This window comes from Cryptotermes secundus, unplaced genomic scaffold (genome assembly GCF_002891405.2).
Source record: "Cryptotermes secundus unplaced genomic scaffold, Csec_1.0 scaffold78, whole genome shotgun sequence".
Taxonomy (NCBI): domain Eukaryota; kingdom Metazoa; phylum Arthropoda; class Insecta; order Blattodea; family Kalotermitidae; genus Cryptotermes; species Cryptotermes secundus.
In genome coordinates this window covers 337,925-364,502 of record NW_019721515.1, presented here as the reverse complement: position 1 = coordinate 364,502, position 26,578 = coordinate 337,925, and the positions used below count along the sequence as shown (strand labels likewise).

General features: G+C 41.5%; 1 protein-coding gene across 1 annotated transcript in view; it reads right to left on the bottom strand.

Moving 5' to 3' along the window:
• Positions 1–5,621: 5,621 nt before the first annotated feature.
• Positions 5,622–26,578, bottom strand: part of LOC111875417 — a 213,921-nt gene continuing 192,964 nt past the window's right edge. The window contains exons 2-3 of the mRNA XM_033755805.1: positions 5,986–6,285; positions 5,622–5,701 (exon numbers count right to left, since the gene is read on the bottom strand). Coding sequence (XP_033611696.1) covers positions 5,676–5,701; positions 5,986–6,285 — 326 coding nt within the window. The 3' untranslated portion in view covers positions 5,622–5,675. The remainder of the gene's footprint in view (positions 5,702–5,985; positions 6,286–26,578) is intronic.

Sequence of the window (26,578 nt, the reverse complement as noted above, 5' to 3'; positions counted from 1 at the left end):
AATTGGTTGGTGTGGCAGAAACAGCAGACGGTATAATATTATTCACAAAATATTCGGTTCGAGAATACTATCACCTGGGAAGTTAGCTATGTAGATGGCAATTCAAATCTCGGGTAGCTATCGGATATTCTCACTTAAGTTTTCTCCGCTTACCCCGTGCTCCGAGAAGAATGCAAAGTAATACCTTCAAATGGGCCAAGGGCACATTCTTCGTAATTCTCACCATTCATTACATTTATCCACTTCCTCCCCCAGGCCCTAATGCTCTACTGAACTAATTGCTCAAAACACGTTACAAAGTTACTCCCGTGATTTTCGTATCCGTTAATGTTGTTATTTCTTCTAGAGATTTTCTAGAGAGAAAATAGAAACTCGGTGCAATTGAAGGTGAAAGCGGAAATGCTGAAGCGCAGTGGAACGATATAAAAGAATGCATGTTAGATACTATCAGTGATTTGGTAGGTAAAGTTGAGAAGATAGCAAGAAAACCATGGGTTACACAGGAGATGATGAGTAAAATGGAGGAGCGAAGGAAATGGAAGAATGTCAACAATGAAGAAGGCAGGAGGAAATACAGGAGACTGAGGAATGAATTGAAAAGAGCCACGGACAGGGCCAAAAAGGAATATCTTGAGAAGATATGTAATGAGATTATGGAATTTCAAAGAACAGGCCGTTATGATTTGATGTACATGAAGACAAAAGAACTAGGATGGAAAGAGAATCATGGGATTCAAAATGTTGGCATCGAAGACTCCCAGGGGAATAGAATAGTAGATCAGAGGCAAGTGCTGAAAATTTGGGAAAATTATATTTCAGAACTATATGATCGACCTAATCGGCCAGAAACCTTAGAAGTTGAACCGGAAGAAGAAGTAGATACAGACGAGAAAGGACCATATATTTTACAAAGTGAGGTGGAAAAAGCTATCAAGGAAATGAGGAAGGGAAAGGCTACAGGAGATGATGATGTACCTGGAGATGTGCTCAAGTTACTGGGAGAAGGTGGTTTGAAAACACTGACAAAACTAATGAACACCATATATGAAAGTGGAGAGTGGCCCAAGGACTTTACAGAAGTTACAATGATTGCCTTAAAGAAAAAGACAAAAGCTACAAAATGCAGCGACCATCGCACAATAAGTCTTATTGCACATACAGCAAAGATAATAGCAAAGATACTTAAAAGAAGAATTGAAAGGAAAATAGAGGATGTACTTGGAGAAGATCAGTTTGGATTTAGAAGAGGAAAAGGAACCAGGGATGCAATTGGGATGATGAGAATTATAGCGGAACGAACTTTGGAGATAGATGAAGAACTGTGTGTTTGCTTCATAGACTGGCAGAAGGCATTTGACCGGGTAAACTGGACCAAATTAATGCAGATCCTGAAAGAAACAGGTATCGATTGGCATGAAAGAAGATTGATTAGCAAATTGTACATGGATCAGAAAGTTAGAGTACGACTGGACAGGGGGGAGACAGGAAGTGTGCAGATTGGAAGAGGAGTTCGACAAGGATGCTGTTTATCACCAATTCTGTTCAACTTGTACAGCGAATGCCTTACCAAGGAAGCTCTGGATGGGCTCGGTGACTTCAAAGTAGGAGGGCAAATTATTCAAACTGTGAAATATGCAGATGACCTTGTGTTAATGGCTAAGGAAGAAACTGTGCTACAGGGCATGATTGATAGACTAATTGAAATTGGAAGGTGCTATGGCATGGAAATGAATGTGGAGAAAACAAAAGTAATGAAAATTTCGAGACAACCAACCCCAGTCACAATAAAGATAGACCAAAAACAAGTGGAGAATGTGAAATGTTTTAAATATTTGGGTAGCTTGTTAACAGATGATGGAAGGTGTACTTGTGAAATTAAATCCAGGATTGCCATGGCAAAAGCTGCATTTAGCAAGAAGAAGAATCTTTTTACCAGCAAATTGGACTTAAATTTGAGGAAGAAACTAGTGAAATGCTACATTTGGAGCATAGCTCTGTATGGGGCTGAAACATGGACACTTAGGGCAGTAGATCAGAAACATCTGGAAAGTTTCGAAATGTGGTGTTGGAGAAGAATGGAGAAGATCAGTTGGACCGATTATGTGAGAAATGAAGAAGTGTTAATTAGAGTCAGTGAGCAGAGGAATATCCTACATGAAATAAGAAAACGGAAGGCTAATTGGATTGGTCATGTTTTACGCAGAAACTGCCTTCTAAAAGAAGCTATCGAAGGAAAGATAGATGGGTGGATAGAAGTGACAAGAAGACGAGGAAGAAGACGTAAGAAGATGCTGGATGACCTTGGGGACAGAAGAGGATACTGTCATTTGAAGGAGAAAGCTCTAGATCGCATTAAGTGGAGGAATTGTTTTGAAAGAGACTGTGGACCTGTCGTCTTGACAGATTACTGATGATGATGATGATGAATGTTGTTATAGCAGATAAATATAATTCGGAAAGATATATATAGGATGATACCTGTCATTTACTCGTACAATTCATCCTTTAATGCTCCTACAACAGACAAAACTACAAAGCTGAAGCAGGCCAAACAAGGGTCACATGTAAATTCATAACACATTGAATAACAATTCTATAAAATTTTTAAAATGGAAATTGCCTCATATTTTCATGTAATGTCAGCCCCGATATCCGTGAGGACTTCATTCTGACTGAAGACCTATTTTGGGTGTGGCGTGGGGTTCCCTTCGCTTTGTAGTGACTACTCTTCTGGAAACAGACAGCAGTAGTTTGTGATGACAACAGAACTATTAAACTACCCAGTCCGTAATTGTATTACGAAAAAATGACGACAAAACGTGATCATTCCTGTTCTCAAAAATTATAAAACAATCAGAAAACTCTCAACACGAGACTAATGGAAGTCAGAATAACAGAGTTTTGCTTAAGGTTCATAAAAATGAAATTAAAGAAAAATAAATTACTTCTACGTAGCAGAGTTCTGGTGCCAGGCCCTGTATTCATTTGGAATAAACATAAAAACGCAAAACGGGAACTGAGTTCTACACGTATCCAACCATTCACCTATCAAATGTATCGGTCGATGTTTTATTACTCGTAATTCTAAATTACTGTATATATTTCAGTTCTTAAAATCCGAACAGTAATTAACTTGCCAGAAGAATTAATTTGCATATCCATATGTTTCCACCGTTTTCGCATTCCTATTCTTCTGCACGACTGGGGCTCTTTAACGTAACCCAGCTCCAGGTGGAATTCTTAAGAATCAATTTTGAAATGTGTGAACTGCAACCACAAGAAATGTCAAAACTATTTCCGTCACCGCATCTTTGTACGTCAAATGTCTTTCTTTCTTCTGGTTTTAATCTCTGACAGTTCTCTCTAGATGAAGTCTGCAGCCTTCGCAAACATTCCAAACATTTTATTTTAGTTTCTATAATTTTGAATAAAAAGAAATTTTTCAATTCGTTTCGTAAACCTGCACGAAGCTCATGGACTGGCAATCTGTGTCAGGTCTTAGAGGGCGCATTTTGGATAGCAAAAAATGTTAAAACTTCATAAAAAATTAAAAGGTATTTCTGTGAAGACAGTGAGTTTTCTAAATCCACATTTTGGCCAAGCCTTCCATCTGTCAACATAGCTCATATACATGAAAAATTTGTTTAGTATTGTCTAATTAAAAGGGGCGCTTCTCAACAAAATTTATAATCTATTACTAAACTGGAATTTCAGGGATCCAACTGAAAACATAAGCACAATATTCATCAGCTTAAATTCAGAAAAGTCAACTACAAAGGACACAAGTCCGGAATCACGTACTGTAACCCCGTCTTGATTGTCATCAATCATCTATCTTGTGTACAGCAGATCGCAAGTCAGAATTAGACGTTGGTATCGCGAGAGGAAAGGGTGAGCCACGGTTACAGCATCAGAGTTTTAAATAAAGTAATAAAACTTCAAATTATCCCAGTACTTAGAATCCGGCCATGAAGGTGGTAAGAGGCAAGCTTCAGCCTCCGGCTACCATTAGAGCCAGATTAAGAGTCTACTGTACCTACTGCATAGGGTGCCCTATGCACATGGGGCGTATACAAGGTGTTTTGATAAATCCTAACGTCATGACTAGAGCAGAATTATAGGCAGAGTCCGCTAACGTACCTCAAAGTAAACACACGTACACGGCAGCATTTCTTGGACTTAAGTCCGTGTGGGAGCGTTGAAAAATAGTCAAACTTTTATATGATATACTTCGTTTAAGAGACATTAATCCAGAATTTCTTGTGCCAGTTATTTTAATTTCTTATAATGGAAACTGTCAATCGCCCGCACAGCAATTCTAACCTCTACGAATGCAAATTTATATCAAACCGGAGGATGAACTTATGCACACAAGTTTATAATTGCACAAATTACGCATCACTCTCTGTGCAAAAGCTCCAGCAATTTAAGCTTACAATTACTGTAAACTGTAAGATATTTTTATAGAATATAAATGCAAACTAAACATTGGTTGTATGACCCAAAGGGAAGCCAACACTTGTTTGCCCAGGCATAAGTGTGGGCATGCTACCTGAAATACTGTCTCACTGTCTGTTACATTAGCTTTCGTACTGTTAACTTCCCTTATCTATTATTTTCCATTTCTGTAGTTCAGTCGATATAGCGACTCGGCTGCGGGATCGACGGCCCAGGAGTCAGGGTTCGAGACATTTTCTCTTGCGCATAAAGTCCAGGCCGGCTCTGGGACACACCCCCACAAGAGATACCGGTGTTGTTTCCCTGGGAATAAACCGGCAGAGGTGTGAAGTTGAGCACTTAGCACCATATGGTGCCAAGGGTAGGAGTGGTGGAGCTGTACGTCCACTACCCCATACGTCTTTATAACGTGGTGCTTAATTACTCAAGGTATAGGGAAACCTTTACCTGCGTTATGTCAACTATTCATTCTATACTTGGGTGTTCTGTGTTCACAGCCTTCAATTCTGATGCAATGCTGGATGAAAATTCACCTGCAAGTGTAAACTATTTTCAGCTAAAGACCTCGCAGAAGGCTGCCACTTCAACATGGTTCCATACACTGTATCCTGGCCCTCAGACAAACATGCCTTACGTAGTGTAGCAGGCCTATATGCGCAGACACGCGTTTCTGTTTCTGCACACCTAGTGAAGGAGCAGGTTCACTGCCTCAGTCCAGCATGCTGTCATTCCTTATTACCCAGCGTTACAGGAAAGTTCCGCATTACAAATTATCATCAGTCACCTCTTCCACTCAGAATATTTTAATTTTCTAACACAAAGCGAAAACATGATCTAACTTTCGAAATAGCAAAGGTGAACCTTTATACATTCAGTGGGTTGAACTATAACATTAAGATTTCAATGAACAAACAAAGGAACACAGAAGTGGAACCTCAATGACAAGTACGTAGCCCTACCAAAAGGGCTGTGACGTCTTCAGCGCTGCCAGACACCAATATCGCCTAAGATTACTTTGTGCTTCCCACTGACACATAAATCAAATAAACGCATTTTCTTAGTTACCAGGGTCTGAAAACGAAATTATTCGACACCAAGTCTCCCCTTTCATTTGCTGCCGTGGATATCCATGGTGATAATATTCGTAAATACCAAACAGCTAGCTTTATGCACTAAACGTACATGTCTCTCTAACGACGATGACTGTGTGCATCGTTTTATGCATTACACCATATGTGGTCTCCTAGAAACAGGAATACAGAAAAGACGGAAAGAAGCGTTAGAGAGAAGCATCTTATATTGCATATAATATGTAAAAATATCAAGCGCTGCCAAATTATACTTGACTGATAAAGAAAAATGCCATATTTCATGTATATACAACTTGCATGGTCCGTGATCTATCCAATATTCATCCTTAAATGTGTGGCATGTTTCCTATCCCAACATAAATCAGAAGCTGTATACAGTTTAACAAAAATAACTAATTAAGTACACAATGTTAGGAAATTATCTTGTTAAACTTACCTTGTACGACGAGCCTGACAACAGCTTCTGGTTTGGGGCGATTGTTGACGAGACAGCTATATTCCGCGCTGTCCTCGGCAGTGACGGGATGAAAATGCAGGGAAAATGTGTCCGGGAGCAGCGTGATGCGATGTCTGTGTTCCCACACAGTTGTACTCTCACCCATGTATTCCACGAGTTTTACATGTGAGCGCCATTCTAACATAAGCACCAACGAGTGTTCTGTCACTCCTGGACAGGCAAGAGTTACGTTGGAGCCTGCTTCAGACAGCACGGTCTGCAACGGAATTGTTGTAACATCTGTGAACAAAAGAACAAGCGCGTTCTGTAACGGAAGCGCAACCAGGTACTGCATACGCGTATTTTCAAATGTTTTTGCGTACCACTGTCATTTTTTCAGTATGGTAAGTTAAGAATGTGTATGTCAACTTCAATATTTAAGGATTTCACTGCTACAGTGAAGAAACGTTGGGCATGTATGTTTGTAGGTCTTGTTGTAGAAGCTTTCTACGCAGTAAGCCCGGCTTGGGGAGCCCAGAGATAAGTTTCTATGATGTACTGGTTGTTAGTGTGTCTACAGTGAAGAAACGTTGGGCATGTATGTTTGTAGGTCTCTGTTTTAGACGCTTTCTACGTAGTAAGCCCGGTTGTGGAGCCCAAAGACAAGTTTCTGTGATCTACTGGTTGTTAATGTGTGGTATACTGGTACGCTATTTTCACGATATGTATCTTTATATAATCATACAATTTGGCGGATATACGTCTGGTGTGTTCTACACTGTACGTTGGTTCGGTGTAGGAATAACACGCTTTTCTTAAGTCGCGCAGGGCAAATCCTAGGAGAGTGCGTAAACCAAACCCCTATCGGTCCTATCCACACAATTTCCAATTCTTCACTCGCACTCGTCACACTGTACGATTTCATATAACTTAGGCAGTCGAGAGGGCATTATATGACCTCAAAATTAATACCTATTTTTCTTCTTGTTCTTAACTTGAGTGGGTTTTTTTTAATTCGCTTAGTGGGGGCTTCGGTCGGTATAGTTCGCTTGCGGACTAAAATCACGGAGTTTAGTTGGGGGTGGAGTCCAACTGGGTCCACTTGGCACAACGGCCACTGATTGGTCTATTGTAGCCTGACCCGGGTGATTTTGATGTTGGAGAATTTGGTGAAATGAAGATTCGCAGTGGAAACCGAAGTACTCGAAGAAAACCCTCGACAGCGCCACTTTGTCCACCACAAATCCCAACTGACCACACCCGGGATCGAACCCGGGCCGCCGCGGTGGGAAGCCAGCGACTAACCGCTTGAGCTAAGGCGCGGCCTTAACTTGAGTAAGTATTTACTCCTAGGGTGTAATATACTTAAAAGGCATTCTACTGAAATGCTTAAGTCGCATGAATTAAAGCACAGGTTCACTTAACTTCGTGAATAACTCAGTGAAAATGAAAATTGTTTAAAATGATTTGAAGATAGAGTTCGCTGGTCTTAAGATCGCATACACGCACCGGAGACCTGTGTTCAGTTAATTCCCTGCAAAACCCAGACGTAATATGCAGAATCTAATATGAACTGTTCGCTATGATAACAAACACAGTTCCAAGACAAACAATTTGATTGACAGTTACACGTGCTTACAAAGACGGTAATCACGAATGTGTATTAGCCCAAAAGCCTTTATTCGAAACAGCGTGGACACTGGGAACTGAGCTGAAACACAAGGTGGATAAGATGGCTCTCCTATCCAAACAAGCTGACCCCAGCCTCTGCCTTAGAGAACCAGCCAACCCAATATTTGAGTCGGAACAGCTTCGGGTAATTACAGCTTGTTTCTTGTCTCCGCAGTTTCCTTTGATAACATTGTGGTGCTTACAGCTCAGCAGTCACTTTCCCAACGCTGAATTGTGGCCTGCAGGAAGTATACCTGTTACCTGCTTAGAGGTGCTAATGTCCACGAAAAGTTACATGAAACAAAGGCTGTTCCTGTCATGAGTGACAGAGAACTGCGTTTTGAGAGGTACAGAGACAGCCCAGTGGTTACTGTGGAAGTGCTCAGCACTGTCAGATAGCTGGAATTTAAGCATATAATTTATCCTTGTATAATCTGAATTTCATCTTTCAGTTTACTTAGTATTTTTGCTTAATAATGTTAGAAATTGCCGGTTACGGTAGCCGAGCGGTCTAAGGCATGTACTGTCTTCGCTCGCTTGGAAACCGGGATCGTGGGTTAGAATCCCACTCAGGGCATGGATGTTTAGTTTGTGTGTGTGCGTTTTTCTGTGTTTGTGTACAGGTAGAGGCCTTGCGACGAGCTGATCACCCGCCCAAGGAGTCCTACCGAATGCGTAAGATCAAGAAAAACCGAAGTGAACGGAGAAGTTCATGGAGGTAGGCCTAGGCCCACTGGGGCTGTAGTGCCAAGGAAAAAAATGTTAGAAATTATTATTACTGTCACGTGTATTAGTGATTACAGACGAGGTATGAATTGGCGAGTAGATTTATTGGCTACATGCAGATCGTAACTAAAAATAATTATTGCACTATTACTGATTTCCACACTACAAATCACTCCAAACTAAGTTCTCTCAACCTAATTTCAATTGCCTTTACGTCGTAACAGCTCTCCACAATGGCTGTTCATCTGCAGTGTCTTCACTAGACCTCTCCTGGTAACGAACCTTAGCAATGAAGATCCTTCAGTTTCCGTTGCCCACTGGTTAACTGTCCACAGCTAAACCCTTATCTTAGTATTTAGTTACTAATAGTATTAACAACACTCGTAATAATTCATAAATGTAGTACGTATATATTTAAGTCTTCTTTAGATTTATGCTCACAGATTTGTCATATTTGTATTTTGTNATTATTATTATTATTATTATTATTATTATTATTATTATTATTATTATTATTATTATTAGAAAAGAAGAAGCCGTATGTTCAAGACAGAGCACAATTTGTATATTATTCTCATATCAATGTTACCACAACCGTTCACCTCTCTTCTTCATGCATTTAATTATTCAAGAAAATTTTGGAAATTGATTTTGGAACCTGTATACAATGAGCTTAGCCCACATTTTTTAAGTTACGTCTGTGTTCGAAATTTACGTGATCTAGATTAAATTGGGTGATTACAGTAGCGGTGCGGTACATGCATGAGAATCTTGCTAGAATTTAACTGGCCCAGGATTGGGTTCAATGGTCAGACTTCTAAACACATTCTTAAGTTTTTAACTTGTTTCATTCTGGTCCATCACACTAACAATATTATAAAAGATAAAACAATTCCGTCCAGTGTGACTGGTGAAGTTTTTCTTACTTCAATTCTTAACGCCCTTACGTGTTTCGGTCCTTAGAGAACATCATCAGAGGGACATCGATACTGTTTGGAAACCACTATTACAAAGGGTGTTCTGAATGTTAAAATGTATATACACACAGTGTTTGCATTATATCTATTTGTGCAATGTAAACACTGTATGTATATATATTTTAATATTCAAAACACCCATTGTAATAGCGGTTTCCGAACAGTACCGATGTCCCTCTGATGGCAGTCTCTAAGGATCGAAATATTTAAGGGCGTTAAGAATTGAAGTAAGAAAACTTTACCAGTCACACTAGACGGAATCGCTTTATCTCTTATAACATTCTCAAGCAGCCGGATTCTACAAAAGCATGTGTATTTCGAAAGGGTGAAACGCTTCAAACTGGTCACAGTAGCCGAGTGGTCTAAGGCATGTACTGTCTTCGCTCGCTCGGAAGCCGAGATCGTGGGATGTTTAGTATGTGTATGTGTTGTCCTGTGATTAGGTCTGTAAAATGATCAAAATGAAAAAAAAAACCTCGACACCGTAAAGGTATAAGAGGAAAGGATTAAGTAATTTTTTATTGCTAGTGGGTGGGGCCAAGTCCCTTGCACTGCGGCCACTTCTGGCCTATTGTACCAGCCCCAGATGATAGGTGAGGGTGATTGTGGAGCAATCGGTGGAATGAAGATTGGCAGGGGAAACCGATAAAACCTGCCCCAGCGCCACTTTGTCCATCGCAAATCCCACTTGACCAGACCCGGGCTCGAACCCGGGCCGCCGCGGTGGGAAGCCAGCGACTAACCGCTTGAGCTATGGCGCGGCCAACGGATTAAGTAAGAAATTCTTCATGTCTCCGTGGAATTATATTTTATATTAGAATATGATTTGGTGTTGCGCGCTCGCGAAAGGAGTCTTCTATCAATGGTAAGGATTATGATGATCCGAATTTTAATATACGTATTACGCAATAAACTTGTGACAGAAATGGCCAGACTTCGGTAGACATCGTGGGAAAATGACAACGAAACATCATAAATGCAAAAAAGAGTAATTTCCTAAAAAAAAAAATCGAATCCTAATATTACAGAACAAAGACTCTAGAGTTCAGTAGATTTCTAGATAGACAAGAAAAATAATTACGGTGTAAACGATTGTCATTACAAATTATATTGAACATTTCCGGACGACTTTCCTGTAAGAGACCGTGTTATAATTAATATAAAACATATTGAGAATGTGTCAAATAGACACTGGACAATAAAACACTCGATCTACATTAAATGTTAATCCGCACTGGAAAGACAGGAGTAATTTAATGTTACAAGAATCGATTATCAATCTTCTTGTCGACCCAGTGCTCATTTTGCACATTACTACATAAAACATATTAAATATAATCAATCATAAAGTAGAGTACCAGATAATTATGACATTTTCAGAAGTATGATAAATTACAGCATATCAGAGATATATAACTTGAACGATATTTGTGGCCATAAATATATTAGGCTCTCAAATTAAGGTTCATATCGCTGCAATTTTATAATGGATATTAGATGGCTGGATAGTAAAGCAGAGTGGTCAAAACACTGCTACATATTCGAGGGCACTTGGATCGAATCCCTGCGCTAAGTATTCGACGACATAATTTAAAAAACGGAAATACCGTCGTTAAATAACCAAATACCAATGATCACAACACCGATCACTTGTCCGGGTTAAAGTCTGGCAGAGTAAGAAGCCAGAAGCTCATATTCATCTAGTTCGAAGGCGAAGAATAATGCACAGAGCTTTACTTCAGAAACCTCTGAGCACAGATGATGCGGTGCTAGTCCAAGCGAAATAAAATACTGTACATGTAGCCTATTGCTAGACAACCTGTTGGTAAATAAGTTTCCGCGAAGACGGATTCTCGGTAAACAGTCCGTTGCTAGGTTACGCAGCAGTAGAGGAAGCTGTCTTTTTCCGTGTCAGCGGTGAGGTCACAACAGTGGACAGTGATCACGTAAAATGTTTTCTGTCGATCCGATTGATGCACCAATAGGCTGGCTGGATAGACATCACGTGATATGTGTTTACTATAGGTCCATGTCCGTTCCTCGGCTATATAAGTAAAGCTGTTACAAGTTACGAATAATACCGGCAGAAGCACGCGAACAAGCAAACAACAAGACAGCCACGGGATGTTCGAAGTTGAAGAAGAACTAGAAGTCGGCCCGTGAAGACTAAACGTGTGATTTATTCGTGTGTAATATTTGGAGTGAGACTGTTATAGTTCCCGTGTTATAAACTCGTGAAGACCAGTGCAGATAGACTGAAGAGATTAGTGTGGAGTGACTATACTTGTACATTGTGTAAACCAGCAACAGCGTAATAGTAAATTGTAGTTACGACCTGTAGTTGTTAATAAATCCAATTACCAATCAAAATCCGCGTCTTAACCACTGTGACACGTGACAATACTTTTCTTCATATCTTCTCCTCTATGGAAGGCAAACATTGTGATTCTAGATGACGGTACATATTTAAGTTATAGAAGTGAAGAGTTAACTTAATAATCGGTCAATTTAACTCAGTTATGAAAAAGTCAACTGTTGCCACACTCTTTTATATGTATTAAATACTTAAAACGTTTAAAAATTATGCAACTTACGTGATAGTGATATGTCACAGTATGCATATTCGTTTTATGTAATTACGCTAAATATGAAAATCGTTTCTGCGCATCGATCAGGTCGGGACGCTGAAGACCTAGCACACCCTGCCTCAGAAGTTCAGACGCAGGCCTCAACAGAAACATGCTTTTATACCTGCATCTTTTCTTCCGACCAGCAGTAGGCCTAAAAATGGTATTAATGTGTCTTATTTTAGAAGTACGGTCCTAATCTTAAACTGATTATATTTGTTTATCATTCTGTCCGGTAATTGAAGTGCAGAACCGCATTTCGAATTTCGTTACGGCTATTGTGTCATCGGAAGCTAAGTGGCTTCAGACTCATGAAAATTGGACCTTGGCCGCTTTTTCAGTTCCTTAATTTATACACAGTGGGTAGGGCTCTTTGGATGGGGCATCAGCCCGTCGCAAGGCTGCTACCTACACACAGAACAACACAAACACAGAATAAACGCGTAGACATCCATGCCTTGAGTGGAATTCGAACCCACGATCCCAGTGTTCGATCGGGCGAAGACGGTTCATGCCTTAGACCGCGCGGCCACTGATATTGGCCTCGATATAAACGTACTTAGAGATAATTTAATTAAGCCAGAAGACAATTATAACAGTATTTCATAACTGTCTATAGCAGAACTACAATACTGTATTTAACTCTAAACAGGGTAAATATACTCACAGACATTAGTTTATTTTGCTTACGGTATAATTAATTTCCATTAATCACTAAGATGATATGAAAAGCACGCACAAGAAATATCGACAAAGTTGCTTTAGAAATAAAGTAATAATAATTCACTATGGTTGCAGCTGTCTGTTGGTTTAATCAGCATGGAACGCAATTTCTCTTCCCCCTGTGTTAGTGTCACGTGAACAGTTTCAATTCAAAATCGATCGACAATATAACCCACAGGCCTGTCGTTAAGACCAGATGTGTACATTTCTGTAGAGCACAAGTAGGTTAATGTAAAACGCTCGTCTCATAGAAACCGAACCGGAATAGGCCAGCCAGTAAAGTGTCTTGCTACGGGCAGGATAACTGAGGCGTGTTTCCATGTCGGGGCAGGAAATGTTTATTTTAGCCATCCCGTGCAGACAGGTTGGGCACCCGCTTATCCAATGGGTGACGGAGTCTCCATCTCCATAGGTAAAGCGGCCTGAGCATGAAGCTAACAGACCAGCTAGAAGGCCTGGCCACTCGTTTATCCAATGGGCGACGGAGGCTCCAACTCCATAGGTAAAGCGGCCTGAGCATGAAGCTCACTACTGACATTCGTCTAATGATGAGATAGGAAACTGTTTGGAGCTTCACCTCAAATTTCCCTTACATTTGTGGCATAGTTCAGGCGAGTAGCACTCGGCTTCCCACCGCGGCGAGCCAGGTTCGATCCCAGTTCTGATTATGTAAAATCTGTGGTGTACAAAATGGCACTGAGGCAGGTTTCCTTCCAGTCCTTTCAGGTTTCCCGGCCAATTCTCAATCCACCAATTTTTGCACGCTCATTAATCATCTTGCCATCAACCCTATATTGGACCGGAGAGAGATGAAGTGACAGGAGGTTGGAGGAAACTGCGTAGTGAGAAGCTTCATAACTTGTACTCTTCTCCAAATATAATTAGACTGATCAGGTCAAGGAGGATGAGGTGGGCAGGACATGTAGCACGAATGGGGAAGAGGAATGCATAAGGTTATGGGTAGGATGAAATATAACTTAAATACTGAAGTTTAATTGTCACATACAATTTGCATTTAATGTATATATACACTTGAAAGAATGTGAAATAACACTTCTTTTTTTCCCGTTACGAAAGCGACGTGCAATTTTTAATTTCTTATCATGAGGTGAGATTGAGTCCACTTGATCCTGCGGCCAGTCTTTGGCTTACTGTACCAGTCTCTGATCAGAGACGATTATAACAATAATTGTGGAGCAATGGGTGGAATGAGAATTGACAGGGGAAACGAAGTACTCGGAGAAAAACTGACAAAATGCTACTTTATCCACCACAAATCCTACCTGAATTAAACTGGGTTCGAACCTGGGCCGCAGCTGCGGGAAGTTAGCGACTAACCGCCTTTGCTATGGCACGGCCTTCGAACTGGGTATATCCAGTGTATAAATATTAAGGGACGTTGGGTCAAAACTTCAGCGCTCTTTCTAAGTTCAGTTCAAAATCTAAATGGCGTAGAATTGTTTCACAAAATTCTCAATTCCCTCAGATTGCGGTTACCATGTTTTTGCTTTTCTCTTTACTGAAACTCTTTAACGAAATAAGAACTCTACTCTCTTCGGTTTGCGCCATAAATTGAATTTTAGGATCTTCTATTGACAAAATCTCGGTCGAGTGGCTAGAGAACTTGCTTCGCATTGGACAGGTCAAGATTCGGTTCAGAGACCCACTATTCCGACAAAAATTAAAAGAAAATCTTCTAATGTTCTATGGAAATGCTTGGGACATTTCTTAAGATGATGCCACTAACAATTCATTCCACACTTTACCCATCACATGGTTCATAATCATCCTACAGTTGATGCTGTACAAAATACTCCATTGGAAAAGCGTCATTAAATAATCCAAGATTAACTCAGTGAAACCTTACATTAAATGGATGTACCACTAGACTGCCACCTCGGGAGAGCTCAACTGGGATACGGGCTGGACGACCAAAGAATCGGGATTCGATTCCCGTCAAAGGCAAGATATTTTCTCTTCCCCAAGGCACAGTGTTTAATTAATTATGCACAGGGTCAACTTTACTTTCACAACGTCGAGACTAGCTTTGTGCCCACAGCCTCCTATACAATGGGTACCGGCGGACTATTCTCCGGCAGTGAAGTGGCCGAGGCGTGAAACCGATCTTTCACCTCCACCTAGTTCCGAGGAAAGGATGATGCAGGTATACCTCCACTGCTTCCTATGTCTCATGGTGTAGTGCACAGGGACACCTCTACCTTTACCATCTCAAAACAGCTTATTGTACCGGAAGTTTATTTCGGTTATCACCTGTCAATACTTATTATACGGAGTATTCATAAGGGTGCCTTTTTTATCGCAATGCTAATCATCGTGGGTCAGACGGTATCGCTGGTCGCTGTGTGTGATAAACGCAATTATCATCATTGCCAAAACAGCCCCTTTTGAATCATAACCTTTCTTACCATGATTCTGCAAGATTGCATTCGGTTTTCACTTTAGTGACAATAATGTCTTATAGAGAAAGATTATTCCAGAAGGAAAGAGACCACTGGGAAGACCAAGGCGTAGGTGAGTGAACAATATTAAAGTGGATCTTAGAGAGACAGAATGGGATGGATTGTTATTGATCTGGCTCACGATAGGGACCAGTGGAGGACTCTTATGAACACAGTAATGAACCTTCGGGTTACATAAAATGCTGGGAAATTTTTGAGTAGCTGCAGATTTGGCTTGTTCTCAAGAAGGGCTCAGCTCCATAAGCAGGTAAATAAGTGGAGGCGCGCCATAGCTCAAGCGGTTAGTCGCTGGCTTCCCATCGCGGCGACCCGGGTTCGATGCCGGGTCGGGTCAAGTGGGATTTGTTGTGGACAAAGTGGTGCTGGGGCAGGTTTTCTCCGAGTACTTCGGTTTCCTATGCCAATCTTGATTCCACCAATTGCTCCACAATCACCCTCACCTATGATCTGTGGCTGGTACAATAAGCCACAAGTGGCCGCAGTACAAGGGACTTAGTCCCACCCCAGTAGCAATAAAGAAAATAAAAGTAAGTAAGTAAGAGCAAGATTATCAGCCTTGCGTACAACCAACCAAACAGAATGACCAGGTTCCTGTATTTATGTCCCCCAGTGACAATGTGATTCAGTTATACCCCCAGGCATAGGCTTCCCTTTCCTTCGCCTTCGAAGATTCGCAGGGCTACGATGGAGGTACACTATACTAACCAGCCATTTTATGACAGCCTCTACCAAGAGCGACCACCATGACCGGGCTCATCATATGCATTAGCTGTCCAGTCGCCTCTCTGTATTGTCGATGTCCTGTTCTCCAGACTCCTACCCAGAATTGGCCTTGAACTTCTACAGTATGTCCTCATATCGGTCTTCCCGTTGCATTATCCTTTCTGTATCACCAACCCACTCTTCTAAGCCCGTTCCGACGCACAAACAGGCAGGCTAATGGTACTCAAGTGACGTAAGTGGGACCGCTGAAAGCAACAGCTTGTGACGTGTAATTATCACAAAAGCGTCCTCCGCGTGCATTTGCCAGTGAGGTAATTTAGGATCTATATAACCTATCAAACACAAATGCCTCTCATAAAAATTTCGTAGCATCACAATTTCTTGATCAGGATTCTATATCCTGGATCGTGAGAGATGTTGATAATTGTGTAAATTGGCGTGTAATCATTGGTGTGCTAATGAAAAAGCTAAGAACGCGTGCGTAATATAAGATTCTTGCTTTAGGTCCCAACAGAAAACGAACAAGGTTCTATGCATGCTTTAGAGTATGAATAAAATAAATTATAAAGTTTCACAGGATTTGGAATTCATCAAACCACCTACGGGAAATAGATATATTATTTTCTGCAAAATAATTTACTCATTCCGGGGAGTGAAGCTGACCACTCATCTCCAACTAGTGCCGAAGTCAAGAAAATATGGATCTACATATCCTTTCCCCCCATACTCCTTCATGGTGTAGTGCTTCATTAGTTAAGCTTAGGGACAGCGTCACATTTTCAGTTGATTCTTTGGTTTCTGATGACCTTGCTTCGTTTCATTATGTTATAAAACGTCAAATGTCACATAAATATCGCCACTTGTTTATGTCTCCGTGACTAATAATAACGGGGTTTGGACTGGATGACTGAATTTTTTAACATATTTTTTCACAGTCTCTCTTAATCACAATCAATTACAAGAACTCATAATCAATCTTCAGCCGAACCCTTCTTCCTTGACTGCCGAGCTCTCGCCCCATTATACTTTTCATTCTCACTTCTGCTTTGATTCGGTTCAGTACCATTTATATAGTCTCGAGACGGACTCACAGAAAACACATCCGTTGCCCAGCAATGGATATATGCGAACTCCAAAGAAAAAACCTCTTCCTCTATTGTATTTACAGCGCATTGAATAGCAATGGACGTTATCCGATTGTTGTCTGCATATTCTTTCCGCGGGAATGTGTTTACCGAGTCGTTGCCCAGCAACTGGCCTACATGTCACAATATATTTGTGTATGGGAAGCAAAGAATGCAGGATTTGATGTTCTCACGACTGAGGTTATGAAAGGAACATAACGCCGTGTAGTCAGCTGAAAGACAACCAATGTTTCGGAACATGTCGCCACCATCTTCAAGGGTTGAAGATTAAGCCAAGCAAGAAACCAGCATGAAACATGCTGCAGGTAATGCTTTCCTTTAATATTTGGAACCAACACGTAGACACAGCGGCAGTGCTCCTGATGTCCGGTTGCAGTATCCACTGGACACTAAGCACTAGCAATTCATTTGCTTCCAGTGGTTCTAACTCTCGTCTGGCAAATTTCATCATAATACTTGAACTAGGCTGTGTCGATTTCCTTACAGTTTCCTTGCTTCCTGAAGTATTCATTATAATTATACGTGTCCTACGACACTGTCATGTGAATGGCTACAGACGGGGGTTGGAATGCTAATCGGATTTATTTCGCATATGCAGCACGAATTACAAGTAACTATAACGCAGCACAAATCACGATAACCCACAACAGTCTTATCAGCTTGCTACAATTCCACTAGTCGTTGCCTGTTTAAGGTCTTTTAACAAGGGCTATTTCTCCCGTCCATACGGATCAATAACTGCATTCATTACTCCTGAATCTCACTCTCGTGGTCAGAATCAGGGTTACTTTACGACTGGAGATCTGCGGCCAAATAGTTCGTCTTTGCGCCAAGCCTCTTGTGCCTCACGACCAGTCTATTTTCCTTACAACCGAACACTTATGGTCATAGTCTTTGTGTAACATCCTCTCTGATGAGAGGATGGGTTTGTCTCTTATAAATATGTTTGACCTTTGTCAAGTATACTTATCGTAATGACAGCTGATCCTCGTTATAGTCTCGGCACGGACAGCACAGAAAACAGTATACAGCTAGTTGAGTGACGTCATTGCTGTTACGGAGAGGCGTTTTTTGCGTCATCTCCTAGCAACGGGTGACGTACTGGATGACGCGGGGAGCATGCATATCGGCTGTTACCAAGCAATGGCTCTTCTTCCCGGGTCCGCCCTTCCAGCTGTCAGCAAACATGTCACAATATTAAGTATGACTGTTTAACATGGGACAGACACGTAAGGAGTTCGTTTCTTTTAACTCCATCATTTCCTTCTCGGTTAGGGGAATTCGCCTATGCTGTCTCCGTCGAGTTGTATGCAGAAGGTACAGAGATTTAAGCCAAATAAACGACACAACTAATGTTTGTTATATGGGAAAAGTTATTTTTCCTCCTGGGGTAATGCAATCCAGCGATACAGCACTATGTATTGTGTCTTGTTCGCTAAGAGATACGAATGTGTTCCATACTGCGCTATTCTGTTAACCCGCATCTCGCATGGGAGTCCGGATAAGGTATGTTCAACATTATAACACAGGGGCTTGATAATAATTTATTTTCATGTTCAGGATGTAGGAAACGCGTGTAGATACACGCAACCCTTGGAGCAAGAACAATATAAACACACAAACTAGTTCCATAGTGCCTAAGATGAATTGGTTGGAGCAGGAATTTATGAGCTAAGTGTTTGTTTATTTATTTATTAGTGGTACAGTTATGTGGAAATTGTGGGATAGGGCAGACAACTCTATGGAGCATTTAGTGCCTTAGGTGAGACAATGGTTACCAGCACCAGAGTTTATTCAGTCAAAATTTGCATATCTACGGTACAATACCGAGGAACGTGTAAAATGGCAACGGGGAGACTGAAGAAAGACGAGCGAACGGTTCGATCAGCTGTTTGTTGGAGTTCTATTGATGACTGGGCAAGCAGATATGAATCTAGGCCACACAAGAGCATATAAGAGATATCTGCGACAGACAGCAAGGACGTTAAAGTGTTTTTACGACAAAACAATAACGATCTTACGGAAACCTGGAACAAAGTCAAAGCAGCTGGAGCTAAATATGATCAGATAAAACGATCATTCGATAAATCAGTAAATGATTTAAAGCTTATTGGACAATGAATAAGGAAACGGGAAGACACTCCAGAGGTTTATGACCACAAAGTAAGGATTTGAGAAGATCCTGAAACGAAGAAAGCATCTTCATTTTGGGCACGAGGCAAATGGAACGGATATGTTGACACAACGAGAACAGTGGACGGATATGACAATGGGATACTGATTATGTGCCCAGAGTAGGAACACTGGGAGGGCTCCGCCAGATTTTAGTGGCGTATACAACTTCTTTTTAGGAAATATGAAGTGTGGCAAGAAATTCCAGAAATCGAGGCGGATATAGAATCAGAATTGCTTGGAATTATTCTGCTGGGGTTAGAACACAAAGACGGAAATAATTACATATTCAATGAAAGAGTAACAGAGCACGCCATGCTTCTCTTCAGAAAGAAGAGAGGGCCTGAGTACTGCAACTGAAGGAGAACAAGAGAGTGCAGCCCTGTAGGGTTTGAAATCATCAAGTCTCAGGATATGAATCAGCTAGAAATAGGATGTAAGAACATCCAAGGAGAGGCAAAAGGAGTGAACGTGGACTCACAACGCTGAGATACCTTTACTTGAAGGAAAATGGTGGATGAGAGTAGCAGCAGCAGAAAGTAGCATCACAATGAAGAACGTAAGAATTACGCTCCGAAGTGAAGTGTTGTCACCACCGACAGGCAGGTCACGACAATGCAATTTAAAGACGCGGGTTTGGCGGTGTAAAGACTTGAATGGAGGTTTGAAGAGAGGCACAATTAAGATATGAGTACATATGTTTAGTAGCATTGAAAAATATTATTTTCTTCTGTCAGAAGCATGAAAGGTTAGGGCCTTATGCATTTGTTGAATCACTTCTGGACTATTAACTACAAGATAAGACGTCGAACGGAACGCTAAATACGTAATCTGTTCCTAGATAAGTGGGATGTAAGTGGCCGGAAGACAATACAAGGTTTATAAATCGTTTTTTAAAATGATTTCACGCATAAAGGAGGAAGAATACATTGATGATTTAGGACGGTTTGGAATGTCAGTAATAAGATAAAAAGAGAAGGAGAAGTCAGTTTATAACGGCGTACTTTCACGTAAGTATTTGGAGGACAATAACGTCTTTCTAATTATCCTCCCAAAGGTTTTGATAATGATCTAATCAGTGTAAAAATATTATGCTGCACACTGTCCACAGTCTTCCATATTATATAAAAAGGCGCCGTTTCGGAAAGTGGATCCGCTTCCGTTGTCGGGTTAAATGGGACAAAGGATCCTCCTCTGCTAGACCCGTTAGAAAGAGCTAATGTCGAACTCTGTTCTAGCTTGCGAAGCGTGTATTATGCATACTTAAGACGTGAGGCGTTGTCTAACACATTATTTATGTCGTTCTAAATGCTTCTAAAAATTGAAATCAAAGTTGGCAACAATCTCAGATTTACTACAGGTAGAAGAGATTGCGCCGGTCACGGTAGCCGAGTGGTCTAAGGCATGTACTGTCTTCGCTCGCTTTGAAACCAGGATCGTGGGTTCGAATCCCACTCAGGGGATGGATGTTTAGTTTGTGTGTGTGCATTTTTCTGTGTTTGTGTACAGGTAGAGGCCTTGCGACGAGCTGATCACCCGCCCAAGGAGTCCTACCGAATGTGTAAGATCTAGAAAAACCGAGGTGAACGGAGAAGTTCATGGAGGTAGGCCTAGGCCCACTGGGGCTGTAGTGCCAAGGAAAAAAAATCGATTGCTGGATGAATAATGGTTGTTTCGAATACTGATAATGAGACAAGAAGCTAATAATTACGACAGCGAAACAGTGGCCGCTGGGCAAGAACAAGGTCTGGTTAAGAGCTATAACACGCATGCGCAAATGGTTGTGTTGCGTATTGACGAAGTTTAGAATGAGGATTGAAACTGCAGGACGAACACAATAGTTGTGATAAAAGAAGAAGAGGTAAAGCTATCCTTGTAACAGGCCGTGGAGGCCCACACGGTTGTGAGACGTCGAGGCTCCCTCATTATCTAGACAATCGGATTATAGATAGTGGTATGGTTGTCAGCCTTACAAGCCGGCCAGCCTTTCCCCCCAGGAAGATTCCTGGTACTCATTTCTGTTTCAGGCTGAGTCGACCTCAGAGCCATACTGCGACAGGAAGGATTAGGTACATTTAAAAGTTTAATGACATCATGGGGGATCGAACCCGCGAACTTCCGGCTTGTAGCACAGTGCCTCAAACAACTACGCTACCGCGTGGTCCCCATGAGCTGTGATGGCTTAATTTATTACGAACAAACTATTAATTGGGAACTGTTCATTGTAATCACGGTTTTTATTTAAAGAGATACAGAGAACTGAAGAGATGACGAAATAAAACAGCGATCTGGTAAGAATGAGTTTGAAGTGAATGAAGCGGATAAATAAAATAAAAGACTGAAAGAGGTACTACTGCAACGAAGAACTGATAAAGAGACGGAGCCTACCCGATAAAGAACCCGGTGTTACCAGAGGCGGTCCTATTGTATGACACATGAGACTAAACTCACTTCCGGTCTGTATAACGATCCTGAGAATATCTCAATTTACACAAGTCAAATCTAAAGATATCCAGTGAATAATGGATTGGAAAGGACATGGAAGGAAGCGGGTGTGACTTAATTTTAGGCGATTTACAGGCATCTTCCTGGAGGGATATAAACAAAACTCAGTCAAAATGTCGGTGTCCTGGCGGAGACAGTACAACGTAAACTTGAAAACCCAGAACTCACGTATGAAGCGTTGCCGAGTTCCGGACGTTTCAATCATATACATTTTTTAGTTTCATTTAACGACGCCTCTTCAGCAGCGTATATTAAATACAGAAGGCTGCGTAAGATGAGTTGGAGAGTATGTCGTTGAAACGGTAGTGGTGTATTATAATATAGGCAGTCCTTTAGCGGCATTTGGCGCGAAATAATGCAGGAAATTAAGAAACACATTGAGAAAGAATGAACCGTTTTCGACCAAAATTTGAACCGAGAACCTCCAACATAATAAAAGTGTGCTGACTGCTCAACCGACTCCGGTGTTCTTTCAAGACGCTGTATCAACTCCAAAGATTATTTAAATCGAACGAGAGAAAAACGGTGGGCTGTGCCGTAGCTCAGTCGCCGATTGCGTACTACGACGGCCGGGGTTCGATCCTAAATCAAATATTATGGGATTTGTGGTGGACGAAGTAGTACTAGGGCGGATCTGCCAATTCTTATTCCATCACCAACTCTGTTCGTAAATCATCCCATCAATGACGCTATACAGCGCCGTTAAACAGCCAACTTTAAATATACGCTCGAATGTAAACGAAGGAGGGAAAAGGATGATTTAGAATTTTCTTAAGTCAATTAGAAAAGGCTGCATCAATTCTAGAAGTTAAGAAAAGTCGAACGCGCCGAAGATGATTATTAGGCCTGTATGTTCATTGCCTTGGCCGGTCACGGTAGCCAAGCGGTCTAAGGCATGCACTGTATTCGCTCGCTCGGAAGCCGGGATCGTGGGTTCGAATTCCACTCACGGCATGGATGTTTGTGTGCGTTTTTCTGTGTTTGTCTACAGGTAGAGGCCTTGCGACGAGCTGATCACTTGGCCAAGGAGTCCTACCGTATGTGTAAAATCGAAGTGAAACGGAGAGTTTCATGAAGGTAGGCCTAGGCCAACTTGGGCTGTAGTGCCAAGGAAAAAAAATGTTGATTGCCTCGGCTTCTGGAATGAGCAACTGGTCTAGGTATTGTAATATAACGGCGCGTAGGGCTGAAAACCTTGCCGCCATCTATGAGCCGACTGTCTAGAAAAATGTGGGACCCTCAACATCTCAACGCTATGGGCCTTCATGGCCTGTTACAGGGATAACTTTACTTACTTTACTAGGTAATATAATATCGAATGGAAGGAAGGATGCTGCAGAAAGCGTTGGTATTATGAAAAAATTGTCTGGAGAAACTAAGGAAAGACATGAGGAATTTCAATCATGACATCTGTCCTCTAATTTAATAATAAATATAATAAGGCGACTAGAACGAATTTCCAGTACCTGATATTGTCACGAAATTCCCCGAATTGGAACTCGAAGGTTCATTACCGTATTCACAAAAGCCCTCACATCTTATTCCTTCTAAAATTCATTTTAAAATTGTTCTTCCGTCCACCCTCAATTCTCCTAAATGGTTTATTACCTTCAGATTCTCGATTTCACTCTTATTTTACATTCTCGTGCCTCCTATACGTGCTACATACCTCGCCCAGCTCCAAGCTGATTTAATCACATTACTAATACTTACTGAAAAGCATAAATTAATGTAGCATAACTTAGTAGAACGAAATGCCGCATGCTGCGCTTAACGCACTACGGCATCGTGTATACGCGGCTTTTTAAATTAGTACGTCTGATAGTATCAGAACATAGTGGAGTTAATGGTGCGTACAGGGTTGATTAAAAAGGGTAATTTATTTTTAGCCTCTTCCTGGTGTTTTTCTATTTAAATAAATCTTCTCCTCTTAGTACACAGGCCTACAGGATTCATGGAAACGTACAATTTCTCTTGTTTAAATAACAGAAACAGAGAACCGCCTTTAATCTCTAATAGATAGCAGGACATGTTGCTTTCATTTATTCTCAAACATGAAATACATTCTGATCACAATGGCTGGCGCAGCTGAGCATTAACCTGTCTCGAATTCCATACTAAGGAGAGTCCCGATTATATAAAAATTAACTGTTAGCTAAACAGATATACTGACACATGCTAGTGACTAGACAAGGGGTTTGGATTAATAATTGGATTTACTTATGGCTTAAAACTCGTAATTAGAAGTAATTATAGCGCTACCGCTAATCTACATACTTATCAAATCACGACAGAACACGCTGTTTCAGTCTATAATAAATCTTCACTTGCCGTTGCTCGGTTACGGTTACCAACAACGGAGATTCTGCTGTGGTGCTTACGGAATTGCCGCCTGGTTACCATCTCACAACTGCTAACAACTCAATAAAGTCAAAGTCACATTACAACCGACGGTCAGTCGGCCAGTCAGTCTTGGTATGTAGCCCCGTCTAGGGCCCAAGACCAGATTCCTGCCACTGTCAGACAGTTGCTGTTTTGTCGATGTGGGGCACAGAAAACACCGCCTCCAACAATTCTTCTGTTGCGTGTTCATTCGTTGCCTAGCAAATTGCTCGCTTGCTTGATGACTTAACAGCGTGTTTACTGTACCACTGTCGAGGAAAGGATAACGTCCCTTTTTTAAATATTTGGTCATGTAACATTATNAGGTCGTTGCCTAGAAACTTTCTGGCCATCCAAGTTACAATATGAAAAATTTACTGTTTCTTAATAGTTTAATTTTTTCTTGCATTGCTATAAAACTTTCTCTAATTTTCTCATTGGGTGAATATGGGGTCCTGTCATATTTGAGCTTACATGGTATTTTACTTCTAAAACCACTGGCCAGAGTTGATTCTGTTTGTCACTGGAAGTTTGCGCAGTGACCTTAGAATGATATGAGTCATGACTAGGTTTGACAACATGTGATCTGAATGTCATGATCACAATTTATGGGCTCATCCCCTCGCGCACATACATCGGCCCCTTCGTAATGCAAGGGGGAAAATGTAGCTTGTTATTTTCATGGTTAATTGAACTCTGGGTCGAGGAGACAGTAAAAGGATTCATATGGCCGCACAATAGCTCGAGCGGTTAGTCGCTGGCTTCCCATCGCGGCGGCCCGGGTTCGATCCCGGGTCTTGGCAAGTGGGATTTGTGGAGGACAAAGTGGCGTCGGGGCAGGTTATCTCCGAGTACTTCGGTTTCCCTTGCCAATCTTTATTCTACCAACTGTTCCACAATCACCCTCACCTATCATCTGAGGCTGGTACAAGAGGCCAGAAGTGGCCGCAGTAAAACTCGCACTCTTTGCCTGTTATCGTCAGCGATTAAGTCGGAAAGAATGATACAGATATGGCATCTGGAAAACAAATGCGAAATACGGACAAAATACTGACAGATGAATCTCGTAGGAAGAGATCACATAGGAGTCCATGGCATGAAGTGACACTGATATGAATATTATGGACAACGTGTATGAAAGTATGGAATGGACTGAACTGGCCAATCATAGGGTCCACCTGCAGGATCTGTAAACAAATACAACGAAACTTTAGTTTTCGTGATTATTCTTCTTTTTGATAAATGATATGAACTAAGTGAACTAAGTGCAGTGTAACAGCAACGTGAGTGTATACACCTGATGATGGCCGTTTGAGGCCGAAACATGTAGTGTAAAGGAGAGCAAGATCAAGGACATATAATATATTGTTTGCACTTGGGACGGAGTTCATATCATTTATCGTACAGAGTGCAACAGGATGCTCAAATATAATATTCTTCTTTCTCTTCTTCTTCTATTCCTGTTGCTTCCTCTGGAGCATAGGGCAATCCGTCAAACGCTTTGTTTCACTTCAGTTTCTTAATCTTAAGGCGCGTCCACATTACTCGTGCTCGTGAGTCAGAAGCTTACTGCTGCCGGAAAATCAGGATCTGGAGCTGATACCCGTTGTGAAGAAATGCGAAGGCTTTGTATGCATACCAGTTTTGGCGTCCACTTCGTCAGCTCCAGATCCTGATTTTCCGGCAGCAGTAAGCTTCTGACGCACGAGCACGAGTAATGTGGACGCGCCTTAGACTGTCGGTAGGAATACTTGGACGGGGATTAGCACGTCGCAAGGCCGCTACCTAACAGAAACATACAATAAACGTAAACAAGCATCCATGTTTTGAGTGGGATTCGAACCCACGATCCCAGTGTTCGAGAGAGCAAACACGTTTCATGACTCGACCGCTAGGCCTCTGTGATCTGTAGTTTCCGCAGTAGAAGGGAACATTCTGTTGAAGCCAGTAACTACACGACGCTCGAGAATGCTTTGCCCTTGGATACAGTTTTGTTAGTTACTCAGTTAAAACTCAAAACGCTACTGCCCTTATATAGTACACAATGATCCCACAATTCATTCTCACCATAACACCAAGCCATCCGTTTGCAAAAATCTCGAAGGAAGCAGGATATTACACTTCAGAAAAAAACGCACAAGTTCATTTCGCGATCTTCTCTGCAGGCCTAAAGCGTATGAATGTCTTGTGACGCGCAATTCGGTCTGCAAGCTATATGCTTTATGTAAAATTCTTCACTCACGGATATAGATGTGGGGTGGAAGACGACGCAACTGGCTATTTCCGTGTTGAATTTAGGACAGGAGTACCTGGAGCATCACCAAAACTTGCAAGGGAACTTTGCTACATGCGCGTTCCGAATTATCAGCCAACACACGCTCTGTCCCCAACCCTCGCCTGTCTGTTGGCTACCTGAGGCGATGAGGACAAGTACAGGATTACACAGTGCCCAAACGATTTAC